A 13,965-nucleotide genomic window follows, 5' to 3' on the forward strand; every position below is an offset into this window, starting at 1 on the left:
AGTATCAAGTATCAGAGCGCTTTACATAGCACCAGTTTCATTACATCAGGACACATTCATTTTTGTTAGACACAGGGAGATTAAGTGATTTGTTTTTGTGTTTATGTTTTTTTAATTAAGTTGATTTGTAATATTTTGTAAAAATGTTTATTAAATTAATTTTGTTAAAATGAATATAATATTTAGTATATTTAATATATATTATTTTATATATACATTTAAATCGATATCCTTTACAACTATATTTTTACATCAATATTTTTGATTCAATATTTTTATACTTACCTGTGTAGGTATGGGAGTCAATATTTTTGTAGTCTATATATTTTTTTTGTTATTTTGAACATCAATATTTTTAACATTGATATTCTATCAGTGAACCTAGTGAGGATTTTCCTGACGGCAGAGCCAGTATTGGCTTCACCGCAGGTGAAACCCTGCTCCCCCAGCACTCTAAATGCTAAACTGGGAGTTTTGGCAGCTGGCGTAGTACCCCAACCCTTAATGAGGTCCAAAGTCAGGTTTAGACTAACCTCAGACTAACAATGTTGTGGAACCCTCATCAGATCCAGACCTCACATGACCCCCCCCCGAAGTGACCTGAACTCCAAGCAATTCTTAACATTGGGTTGTTGGTCTCTGTTTGCTGATGGCCTAACATTTCGCTCTGTCCTGCTAAAACTAAAAAGAATTATGACTTTTATCTATTTCCTTCAGACTTATATTTCCACGTTTATGTTAACAGAAAATGGTTATACCCATTTGTATTCAGTTTTTTCAGTTTTGAGTTTTTCATATACACATTTTTAATATTTTTATTTTGGACCTTAATTTACCTTTTTTATAAACTATATTGCTTTTCGAATTTCCGATGTCTCCCTCCTAACACTTTTAAGAGTAAGTTTTAAGTTTGGCCCATGCTACTCAAGCACGAGCCAATGATAACTCCAGTAGGTGTTTGGAAGATCACAGATTTTCTTACAAAGGTGTTGTGGGAGGTTGGTGGAAGCATGTATCAAGATCTTAAATACCATGCACGGAGAATCTACCGCTTCCCCTCTGTGCAACAGGTCACTCTTGGAAAGACAGACAATCACCAAGTTCTTTCCCAGGAAATCAGCTGTTATAGCATAGAAATACTGTGAATTATGTGTTTTTGGGGTTTGAGAACTTAGGGAAGGAAGAGATGTTTGCAGGAGTCAACCATCAGTGGCCCTGTTAGAATCTTTTAGTGTGGAGCTATCTTCAGTGCCCATTACTGCTGAGGGTTTATGTGACCTTAGACCATATGGCACAACTCTGAGAGTAGGGATAGGGCTTAGTGTGCCCTTGAGTTGACCACCTCTGTTAACTGTGGATTCAGAAATATATATCAGTGAGACCAGGAAAAAGGAGGATCAATCCCACCCTGGATGGGTTCTTCTGGAAAGAGTGAGTTGGCGGCAGCCAGTGTGATGTACAACGATGATGCTTTTTGCACTCCGTTCGCTCTGAGACTCGACAGAGGGTGGTGGGGGGGTCCGCTGCCGAACCTAGGGCAAGGGATACATGGTGTATCAGCACTGAAACTGCCTTCCTTGTGTCTTCCTCAGAGCTTTTACAACCCAGATGTTGTGGGATGTGTGAAGAAGTGCAGGTTGTACATCCTCAACTTTTGGAACCAGGTGGACGTGTTAGCCTTGTTTCTCTTTTCAGTAGGAGTAATCTGCAGGTAGGTCTGATGCCTGTCCAGCTTTTGTATCACTTTCTGTCTGCGCTCTATTGAAGCCTCAATACGACCATGTGGTGCACTCTACAGCATCTGTTAATGCCAGGCATAAAAGGGCCTCTTTCAAGGAGGAGACAAACAGTCTGAATTAGAAATCTTTGTGTCATCTAAAGCCACTAGGGCAAACCATGTCCAGTGTAGATGGGCTTTTGTACTTTCTGCTAATGTCGAGGTGTCGTGGATAAGGTCCACAGTTTGGGGTTCCATAAAACCGCGGTTAAGATCTTGGAAAATGTCTTATATCATTTTTGTTTAATTTTATAAAGTGCCAATGTCCACCCCAACAGGAGTATCAGTGCTTTTAGAAAATGTCCAACCAAATTGGAGACAGCATCACTGGGTTCAGTGTTCACCAAAGCTTAATTGTTCCTGCCTAAAAAAACACGTTTTAAGGTCCTCCTAAATTTGTGTTGGCATGCCATCTTCCAAAGCTGTAGAGGTAGGGAATTCCACTTTCTCACAGCAAGTATGCAAAAGGCACAACAGCAGAAACCTGGATCTGAAATAGAAGTTTGCCTTTTGATATCTTGGAACTTTAGGGTTGATATTAACTAAAGCAGGAACTGAGAGAAGAACGAGTAGGAGAATAAATGGCCTTATGTGTGAATCTAAATGGATGGCAGCATTTCACCGGGAGGCAGGGGAGGTGGGTCAAAGCTGGCAAAATGGGATCTTTTAACTCGCATTTCAGCAATTGTTTAGTAGCCTAATTCTGGACAAGTTGTAGTTGGTGAATCAGATAAACTTCTAATACTCAAGAGGGTCCAAGATAAAGGTATTTACAATCTGTACCTTGTGAGAGAATGTAAACAGATATGAAAGGGTTTTAAAGTACACAACAGGAAGTAGCATGACTTTAGCACAGAGATGACCTGTTCAAATAGTGATAAAGAGAAATACATGTTTGCACCTACATTCTTCACTCAGGTCGAAAGAGAGACTTGGGACCAAGTTAAGATGTCCAGAAGGGATACTGGCAGACAAGTAGATCTTAGGGTATGAAGATTTTAGGTCTTGGCGCCTTTCATTTTGAGATGGTTGACGTGCGTCCAAAGGTTTACTTTAGCCAGGTATTCCTGAAGAGCAGAGGCTGGTTCCTCAGAATTCCCAGCAGTCCTAAATAGAGCTTATGGATCACCTGCATAAAGAAACAGGTCGAAACCCCTGACCCGGTTCAGATGAACCAAAGAAACCATGAACAAATTAAACAAAATTGCTGGCAAAGTGGACCACTGAGGAACTCCACAGTCAAGGGTTTTGAATGTGGATATGAAAGAAGGGAAAAGGCACAATATGACCTATTGAAGAGAGAGCTGGCGAAACACAAGAGTGCTGTGCGTCAGGTCCCTATTTACGGCAACCTCTTGAGAGGAATGTGGTGATACATTGCATCAAAGGCTGTGGAGAGATCCAGCAATATCAATGCAACAGGCACGACACAGCATCCAACTTGGTACGAACACCTGGGCGAAAGCCCAGTTGTGCCAAATGAAGCAGAGGTAGCTGCTATAAATTCCTGGAGCTGCAGGAAAACTGTTCGCTCCAGCAGCTTCGCCATATATGGAAACAGGGAAATGGGCATATAATAAGCCACGGTATCAAAATTCAAAGAGGGTATTTTCAAGGTAGGAGTGACAAGCACCTGTTTGAGCCTCCCAGGAATCATCACCTACAGGTAAGGAAGCATTGAGGATTGCAAGAGGTACAAAGTATTCAGACAGCAACAGATCTGTGTGGATCTTAGCAGGGAAGGAGTTGATAGGGTGACCAAAAATTGGAACGTAGCTAGGCTCACAATCAATAGCTTCTTCTAGTTACGAGATTGAAGGGAGGGAAGAGGAGAGAAGGTAGCACCATACTCCTTCTGAGAGATTCATGAGAAGGGAACATTGAAGTGGCGAGTCCATGTAAACGGAAAGGGATATTGGGTATGATAAAGTAACTTATTAGTTGAAAATAATATCTAACGAGTGACCCAAGTGATGAGACGGAACAGGGACGTACCAGAAAAACCAAATGAACAAAAAAGATTGGTCAATTTTTGAGCTAATGCGAAAACCAGGTTGGTTCTCAAAGTGAGAGTTAGAATCACCTAAAATAACCATGTGTGCAGTATCAGAAGAGACCTGACATGAAATGGAGGTTAATAAGTTAACTGCTTTTGATCCACTGTTAGGAGATCTATATACATGAACAAAGCAACAGTGGGTACTAAGGGAATCATTAATCTTTCATCTTACCCATGTGATGCAAAACATGTAAAGACAAATTAGGTGGGTTGATCTCGCTAAGTATATCAACCGTATCGTCCCTGACCCAGACTTCATTTAAAAAAGCAATATCCAGATTTGAATCCACTGCATGAGGTTTGACAGCAGGAAGGTGTCCAACTGCCGACCTAACACTGATCAACATGCCTTTGAGCAGCCTGGCGGTATGAAAAACAACAGAGAGCAGGAGCACAAAGGACAGAGTATTTTCTGCACAGAGATTGCAACTATCAGCCCTGCCAAGTACCACACATCAGACTTTAGACTAACGCATTTCAGTGTGGTGGTCCGCATCACAGCACTGAAATGCATTGTCAAGCATTTAACTCGCCTCCTCAGGAAGCTGGAGCGCTGCTAATTAGCACAACACTGACTTAGAAAAGCTCCTCCCTGGCAACGCACTGCTTGCAGCAGGCTTGGGGGCCGGGTTACTCAGCTGGCTACAATGTAACATTTCACCTGACACCCCGGCTCGGCACATTCAGATTCACTGAGAGGATGTCACAACAGTCAGTTATTTCATGATAATTTGCCCAATCGCAACTGTCAAGACAGCTGGACAGTGTGTGACACACACACAACTATAGGCGGGCCCTGCCGCCCATGGTACAGATTAAATTTGGCAGCGCAGCCAGGAGCCCACCGCTGCAGTTCACAATATGTTGTGCTGCATGGCCCGGCTGGGGACCAGTGGCTTAATTGTTAGGACCCATGTCTGACCCTCTGGATTGCGGGGGGCGCCGGAGATGGTGGTGCCTCATTCTACTGAAGCCCAGAGCAGTCTGGAGCCAACTTCAATGCCACCTATGCACGAGTCAGACTGTCAAGTATTCTCCTGGACCGCAGCAGTGCGCCTGGGTGACTTCACAGCTGGTGCATACCATCCGTCAGACCGGGAGCTCGCTGACATAGAGCAAGTGTCACTCAACTTCTAAGTTCTTCCTAATTTTTCTGAATTTACTGAGGAGTATGATATCATTCAGCCTGTACTGTAAGCAAAGTAAGTTGCAGCTGCTGAGCTCTGTATAATTGCACTGCAGCCACTAGTCTGCCTGCAATCTGCACAAAGTTGTGTCACACATCTTCTTCCTATTAATGTACTTTTAGTGAAGTGCTTGTCATCATTCAGCCCTGTTACTGCAATTAAAGTTACAGATGAGCTCTGCATTTCAGTCACTGTCTGCACAAAGTTGAGTTCAGCATCAGTGAGGCTGGCTCAGGCTGTGTGCTTGGCCCTCATGTCCTAGTGCCCTTCCATTTCTGGTGCTTTGCAGCAGTTTTAAGATCTTTTTAGAGTTTTTCGTTGCTCAGATGGGTGTCATTCCTGATATATATTTTACGTATCCCTTGTCTTCATTGCTTGATTTTGCTCACGACAAAGTGTAACTGATAGCCATTAAATGTCACTCATAATTACACTGAAATTATGAAAATGTCGCACATGAGCAATCTGAAACCTTGGCCGCAATGAGCCAGTCAGGTTCTCACGAGTGAAAGGTTCCAAATGGTGGAAAGGGTTAACATAAAGCTTACGCCTGTGTTCTGCTTGGGTTTTTGGATCAGATAGAACCCGCTCAACAGAGCCTCTCTAACCCAGCCAGAACGTTACCCCCTCCCTAGGGCCTATTCACACCTAAATAACCACATATATATACCACCTAAGGACAGGGAATTCCTACTATATATATACCAAGACCTCTTATAATACAAGTGGCGGCCTCGCGGTCCCAAATGGACCCAGGACTTCCTACCCAGACGGCAGCCTCAGCCTCGCGGTCCCAAATGGACCCAGGACTTCCTGCCCAGACGGCAGCCTCAGCCTCGCGGTCCTAAATGGACCCAGGACTTCCTGCCCAGACGGCAGCCTCAGCCTCGCGGTCCCAAATGGACCCAGGACTTCCTGCCCAGACGGCAGCCTCAGCCTCGCGGTCCCAAATGGACCCAGGACTTCCTGCCCAGACGGCAGCCTCAGCCTCGCGGTCCTAAATGGACCCAGGACTTCCTGCCCAGACGGCAGCCTCAGCCTCGCGGTCCCAAATGGACCCAGGACTTCCTGCCCAGACGGCAGCCTCAGCCTCGCGGTCCTAAATGGACCCAGGACTTCCTGCCCAGACGGCAGCCTCAGCCTCGCGGTCCCAAATGGACCCAGGACTTCCTGCCCAGACGGCAGCCTCAGCCTCGCGGTCCCAAATGGACCCAGGACTTCCTGCCCAGACGGCAGCCTCAGCCTCGCGGTCCCAAATGGACCCAGGACTTCCTGCCCAGACGGCAGCCTCAGCCTCGCGGTCCCAAATGGACCCAGGACTTCCTGCCCAGACGGCAGCCTCAGCCTCGCGGTCCTAAATGGACCCAGGACTTCCTACCCAGACGGCAGCCTCAGCACGAGTTCATCCTATGATTACCAGGACATACAACAAGGGAATCAGTGTTACTATGTATCAGATCACACAAGGACTGCCAGTTGAGCACAACCTGTTCCCCAGTTCGAGGGGCTCCTTTCTCCCTTATTCAGTTACCACTTACCCGATCAGGATTAACATCTGTTCATGTCAAGTCACAGCTGACTAGAAGAATAGGCTACCCTCTCATGCAAGAGCACATGTTGGTTCACTACAAACTGGATACTTTATTTAGTCATTACATCACGAGTTCATCCTATAATTACCACGACATACAACAAGGGAATCAGTGTTACTATGCATCAGATCACACAAAGACTGCTAGTTGAGCACAACCTGTTCCCCAGTTCGAGGGGCTCCTTTCTCCCTTATTCAGTTACCACTTACCTGATCAGGATTAACATCTGTTCATGTCAAGTCACAGCTGACTAGAAGAATAGGCTACCCTCTTATACAAGAACACGCAGCACATGTTGATTCACTACAAACTGGATACTTTATTTAGTCACTACATACACGCTCACAGAACATAATACATATCACATACAACCTGCAAAGAAAAGTGAAAGATTAAGTTGTACACTCTAATAAAAAGGGGTTGACATCACCTTGGTCGTATGTAGCCTGCACTCAATGGTCATCTAGGTTCCCTTCTCGTCTGTGCCTCGGCTTCGCCCGGAAGTCACACCTCCGCAGTCACGGATCTACTCCCTTCTCTTTTCTCCGAGTCACTGGGACCTCTTCCTCATCGGCTACTCTCTTCTCTTTGGCTATTCTGTTAGAAGAATATCTGTCTCTCGGTTTTTCTCCACCTTCAAGTTTGTCATCTGTCTTCCCTGGAATAAGTAGTAGCTTTACTGCTAACGGCCAGGTGCCGCCTACGGACTAAAAGCAAGTGCCAGTGTCTGCCTCAGACTTTCACTAATATAGATGTGCATTTTCTCATGGAAAATTCCAGCCCGTAACCTGCCGCCCACCAAATTCTTGTACCTCCCCGTGCCAAGGACACGTTCCCAGCCGGCCGGCCTGATGTAGTGTCTTCGGCATGAAGAAAAATACAATCCTTCGATAAGGGCCGGCCTGAACCGGTTCTCTCCAAGCGAATAACACCTCCTAACTAAAACACTGCCTATGACCTAGAAGCATCCCAAGCTGCCAGAGCAGGAGGAAAGATGGAGTCTCTCCCGTTTAAGGCCTACCAGGCCTGAATTCAGCACGGCTCCATGAAATACCCTCACTACAGAACAGATTACCCCTAATACTAACGAATCTATCCCCTAGGATATGTGTGCAAACCCTGATCTATGGGGAAGAACACAGGATCATGTCGAAGTGCCTAATAAATAGGCTCTATACACTACTCTAACCCTTAGACTTGGATGGAAAGAGACTGAAGTCACAGTAGTTATGCTTTAACACAAGAAAAGGCCGGAGCAGTACATTTCACCCTTGACTTCAGTCTATTATACATTCATTAAACAGAACTAACATCGGTGGAAGAATAATATGAAACAAAGCTAACGAATCTATCCCCTAGGATATGTGTGCAAACCCTGATCTATGGGGAAGAACACAGGCCTAATAAATAGGCTCTATACACTACTCTAACCCTTAGACTTGGATGGAAAGAGACTGAAGTCACACTAGTTAATCACAAGAAAAGGCCGGAAAAATCGAGCAGTACATTTCACCCTTGACTTCAGTCTATTATACATTCATTGAACAGAACTAACATCGGTGGAAGAATAATATGAAACAAAACTAACTGATCTATGTCTAGTACCAAGTGTGCAGAATTGAAGTAGTAAAGGAATACACTGAATAAAGCAACAGATAGAAATCAAAATGCCGATAATAATCAGAATACCTAACAATCGTGTCCATGTTTAAGCAAAAGATAATCAATGGCCGCTCGATTTTGCAAAATGGTCCTACGTTCACCCTGGGCGTCCAATAGCATGTCAGACAGGACTGTAGAAGTATTATTAATGGATTTCACCATCCAGCAGGCCATTTTCCCAATAGATTTGGCATTATAGACTGCCAAAGCAGGAACACCAATAATTCTCATCCACACAACTTACAAGCACCACTGTGCACACAGAAAAGTTTGAAGCAAGGTAGAGTCAAAAGGCAGAATCACATTAGACCACGTCAAAGCCAATAGGTCAAAATCATAATTCACCTAACCCAAATAACATTATACGCTAAATACCTCAGTATACAACATTGAGCACATGTGTGCACCACCACCCACAAGACTGCACCTCAACATACCATACCTTCTATTCTTGGAAAGACTATTCCACTAAAAGGCAGAACACACTTAAGTCAGTACAGAATGGTGGTGGTTGAGGGTCACCATAGGGTGTCAGACCACAAAAGTGGCTAATTCACTACATTGCACCCCATGACCCTTGATCATCACCATTCACATATGTCAAAAACAAAATCTAGCAAATAGCAACTGTATTACATAACTGAAAAGCAAAACTATCATTAAAGAACTGCATATCTCAATTGAAAGCAAAACCATTTAAAACCACATGTCTAAATTAAAAGTCACAACTACTAAAAAGCACATGTTGAAACAGCAACTCATGTGTTGAAGTGGCTACACAAAAATACATAATTCAAAACAAATCATGACTAAAAAGCAACTATGATTGAAATGCTCCACTGCAAACCTGAAAAACTCATCAAAGGTATATGATAATCACTTCAGAGCAAATAAAGTCTGCATTCTCTAAACACATGTAGTAGCAATAACTCAGGTGCATCTAGAAATAGCTCATAGATATCTGGATACATGTCGAATGGATACACAAAATAAATGAATCAAGCTTTTGAATGCTCCTAATGCCTCTAATGGTTAAACTGGAAACTCCACCGCCAAACTCATATTGTAGCAACAGCTACAGGTTATTACTGTTCACTAACTTTAGAAAATATCTACTCTGATCGCTGCAAAGCGTCTCTATTGGTCTCCATCCCTAAAAACAAAAAACAGTCCTTCAGTGTGAAAAAACACACAGCCGTCTTCCATCGCATCTGAACTTCACGTTGATAAAACAGTTCTGGCAAGGCACATCCTGTAATTCCCTCTATTGTCGTTAGTTTTCATCGTCACACAAGCAGTCACCTTGTGTGAAAGGCACACAGCCTTCATGCATATAAAGTTGGCCTCACGTGAAGGAAACAGTTCCACACTTTGCTGATCCCATTTTGCTTGGAAAGAAGCAGTCCATCATGCTCTCTGGTATATATCAGCAGCTGTATCTCCTTGACAAGGGAGGACCCCATCCAGGCTGGATAGCCACAGGCATCAGCCGCCACCGTCTCGTCTGGTGATCACTCCAGGCTTGGGGGGGGGGGAGGGAAGGGAAGGGGGAGGGGGGGGAGAGGGAGGGCCCCACTCACACGGGAGAAGGGAGTCCCACTCACACGCGGAGAACTGGGCGAATCTGAAAAAGAAACAAGCATCACTCTTCTTGCAAAAAACATTTTTCAAAAGTACACTTCTTCCGTCTTGCATTTCTAAAAATACAATATTTTAATTTCTGTCTACATAGGTCTCCTCCAGCTCTGGGGAATTGTGTAAGAATACTACTAACGCTTTAGCCTCTGAAGTCTTGATAAAATCCCTCCTTTTCTATACGCAGCAAGAAGGGCTGGGGCAGTCTCCTTCTCTCACTTCTCTCACTGCACCCCTCACAGGTGCTGCCCCCCTTCACAAATCTCTGCGGACACTAAATGGCCCCTTGCCAAACATAACAAGCAGAGACTTCTCCGGCTGTCTGTAGCTCGCACCTTATCGCCTTCAAGGTCGGAGTGATCTGCACTCCTGCCAACTTTCGTGGACTATCTGTGACTCTCCTCATGGGGGGGGGGCAGCGCCTTTGCAAGCCTCCCAGGCATCTATCTCCATGAAGCTGTCCCTGCCTACTGAGGAGAGGAGCTGAGATGGGATGACCCCTCCCGTAGGAATTCCTTCTCGGACTTCACAGAAAGCCTAAGCTCTGCTCAGCGTTGCTGGATGATCTCACTGCATGTCTGAGAGGAAAAACAGCTTTAACCACTCCTTACCTCCAGCAAGACTTCACATTCTTTAATCTGAAAATGCTCTCCCATTCTGTCCAACTAATTCTAGCAAATTCTTAACTGACATTAGTCTATCACCTCATGAGAAAGAAAAACTAAACTGCTCTTGACATATCAAAAAGAAAAAAAAGCATTGGCAATATCAAAAGTCACATATCAAGTCCCATGCTACTTCTGTAACAATATCTGGGACAGCATCAGTCAAAGAAGGTATATTTGCACACAGGCTACACAATTAGGGTCACCACCTCAGTCTGTCAAGCCCTGCATGATCTCACTTATCCCTTCACGCCCATCAGGCATTCTGTACTATTTCAAATTAATTACCTATGTAACATAGGGCACCTTCACTGGGAAATCTTGTGTTTCAAACTCCACTTCAGGACTTTCTATCAAATCCTGTGCAAAGTGTTTTTCTGTCTGTACACGCCACTTAACAACCATTGCAATCTCCCATGGGCAAACCACATTGTCTGTAACGTTGTTCTGTCCACAATCTTTTGGCGCCAGAAAGCACAGAATCATCTGCATTTGTCCAGCATCTGAATTTAAAAGTGACCTGTTATTTCCCTGCACTTTCCTGTAACTAAAAAGGGCACATTGCTCTTGAATGAACTCACCGTTTGTCTTTTTACCTTCCTGCACATTCCTTTGTAGGTGAAAAACTTCATCAGAAGAATTAATTAAAACTGTCTTAGTAGCTCGTAGACTGACTGCATTCTCTGTAACATTTATCACATCTGAATCATTCTGGCTGGTCAAAGGAAACAGCTTCACAGCCTGGTACACATTTAATTCTGTCTTCAAAGATATATTTTCAAACTGGGCATCAACTAGCTCTGTTTTCAACTCACTACGTTCTTTTTGCAAATGCCCACATGTTTGATGCATATTAATCAACACATTTAAAATAACACCGCTGTCTCTGTCTAAAATGTCATTAATCTCCTGCTGATTAACACCCTTCATTGCAACTCCGGAGTCTGGAATCTCAAGGGAGTCCCACGTTTCAGAGGTAAGCTCTGATATCTTACATTCACTTCGCAACTGAAAACATTAGATATGCATTCCTTAACCAACACTTGAAAGGGATCCAGCCCTTTCTGCCTCACGTAGCAAGCTATTTATAAGCACTTTTTACAAAACACGCTTAAACACACACACATACCAATTCTAACTCAGCACAATTAGCTCACTTCACGAGCCAGCACATCATATGGTCTACCCCCATGCAAATAAATCAATTGATATCTAAGAGTCTGCTTTCAATTTCTCAGCCCACTCACGGGCTAAGGCTTCATAAGGCGTTGAATCCCATCCGGGAATATCAACGGGCAACTTAAAAGTATATTTAGATTTTCTAGAAAACATCGTGAAAAAGAAAGAAGAAGAAGAAATGCTAGACACACAAGTATATCACAAAGAATATACAAACAAAACTACGCACACGCCGAAAGCAAACACAATACAACACAACGCACACAGAATACGTAAACGGTTCGTGACGCCAAATGTTCTGCTTGGGTTTTTGGATCAGATAGAACCCGCTCAACAGAGCCTCTCTAACCCAGCCAGAACGTTACCCCCTCCCTAGGGCCTATTCACACCTAAATAACCACATATATATACCACCTAAGGACAGGGAATTCCTACTATATATATACCAAGACCTCTTATAATACAAGTGGCGGCCTCGCGGTCCCAAATGGACCCAGGACTTCCTACCCAGACGGCAGCCTCAGCCTCGCGGTCCCAAATGGACCCAGGACTTCCTGCCCAGACGGCAGCCTCAGCCTCGCGGTCCTAAATGGACCCAGGACTTCCTGCCCAGACGGCAGCCTCAGCCTCGCGGTCCCAAATGGACCCAGGACTTCCTGCCCAGACGGCAGCCTCAGCCTCGCGGTCCCAAATGGACCCAGGACTTCCTGCCCAGACGGCAGCCTCAGCCTCGCGGTCCTCAATGGACCCAGGACTTCCTGCCCAGACGGCAGCCTCAGCCTCGCGGTCCCAAATGGACTCAGGACTTCCTGCCCAGACGGCAGCCTCAGCCTCGCGGTCCTAAATGGACCCAGGACTTCCTGCCCAGACGGCAGCCTCAGCCTCGCGGTCCCAAATGGACCCAGGACTTCCTGCCCAGACGGCAGCCTCAGCCTCGCGGTCCCAAATGGACCCAGGACTTCCTGCCCAGACGGCAGCCTCAGCCTCGCGGTCCCAAATGGACCCAGGACTTCCTGCCCAGACGGCAGCCTCAGCCTCGCGGTCCCAAATGGACCCAGGACTTCCTGCCCAGACGGCAGCCTCAGCCTCGCGGTCCTAAATGGACCCAGGACTTCCTACCCAGACGGCAGCCTCAGCACGAGTTCATCCTATGATTACCAGGACATACAACAAGGGAATCAGTGTTACTATGTATCAGATCACACAAGGACTGCCAGTTGAGCACAACCTGTTCCCCAGTTCGAGGGGCTCCTTTCTCCCTTATTCAGTTACCACCTACCCGATCAGGATTAACATCTGTTCATGTCAAGTCACAGCTGACTAGAAGAATAGGCTACCCTCTCATGCAAGAGCACATGTTGGTTCACTACAAACTGGATACTTTATTTAGTCATTACATCACGAGTTCATCCTATAATTACCACGACATACAACAAGGGAATCAGTGTTACTATGCATCAGATCACACAAAGACTGCTAGTTGAGCACAACCTGTTCCCCAGTTCGAGGGGCTCCTTTCTCCCTTATTCAGTTACCACTTACCTGATCAGGATTAACATCTGTTCATGTCAAGTCACAGCTGACTAGAAGAATAGGCTACCCTCTTATACAAGAACACGCAGCACATGTTGATTCACTACAAACTGGATACTTTATTTAGTCACTACATACACGCTCACAGAACATAATACATATCACATACAACCTGCAAAGAAAAGTGAAAGATTAAGTTGTACACTCTAATAAAAAGGGGTTGACATCACCTTGGTCATATGTAGCCTGCACTCAATGGTCATCTAGGTTCCCTTCTCGTCTGTGCCTCGGCTTCGCCCGGAAGTCACACCTCCGCAGTCACGGATCTACTCCCTTCTCTTTTCTCCGAGTCACTGGGACCTCTTCCTCATCGGCTACTCTCTTCTCTTTGGCTATTCTGTTAGAAGAATATCTGTCTCTCGGTTTTTCTCCACCTTCAAGTTTGTCATCTGTCTTCCCTGGAATAAGTAGTAGCTTTACTGCTAACGGCCAGGTGCCGCCTACGGACTAAAAGCAAGTGCCAGTGTCTGCCTCAGACTTTCACTAATATAGATGTGCATTTTCTCATGGAAAATTCCAGCCCGTAACCTGCCGCCCACCAAATTCTTGTACCTCCCCGTGCCAAGGACACGTTCCCAGCCGGCCGGCCTGATGTAGTGTCTTCGGCATGAAGAAA

At 45.1% G+C, this 13,965-nt stretch overlaps 1 protein-coding gene across 1 annotated transcript in view; it reads left to right on the plus strand.

The window, feature by feature from the left end:
* Positions 1 to 13,965, plus strand: part of LOC146808456 (transient receptor potential cation channel subfamily M member 2-like) — a 694,250-nt gene that overhangs the window by 509,999 nt on the left and 170,286 nt on the right. The window contains exon 16 of the mRNA XM_085623563.1: positions 1,593 to 1,711. Within this exon, the coding sequence (XP_085479689.1) occupies positions 1,593 to 1,711 (119 nt within the window). The remainder of the gene's footprint in view (positions 1 to 1,592; positions 1,712 to 13,965) is intronic.

Source organism: Triturus cristatus, chromosome 8 (assembly GCF_964204655.1).
Source record: "Triturus cristatus chromosome 8, aTriCri1.1, whole genome shotgun sequence".
Lineage (NCBI taxonomy): Eukaryota > Metazoa > Chordata > Amphibia > Caudata > Salamandridae > Triturus > Triturus cristatus.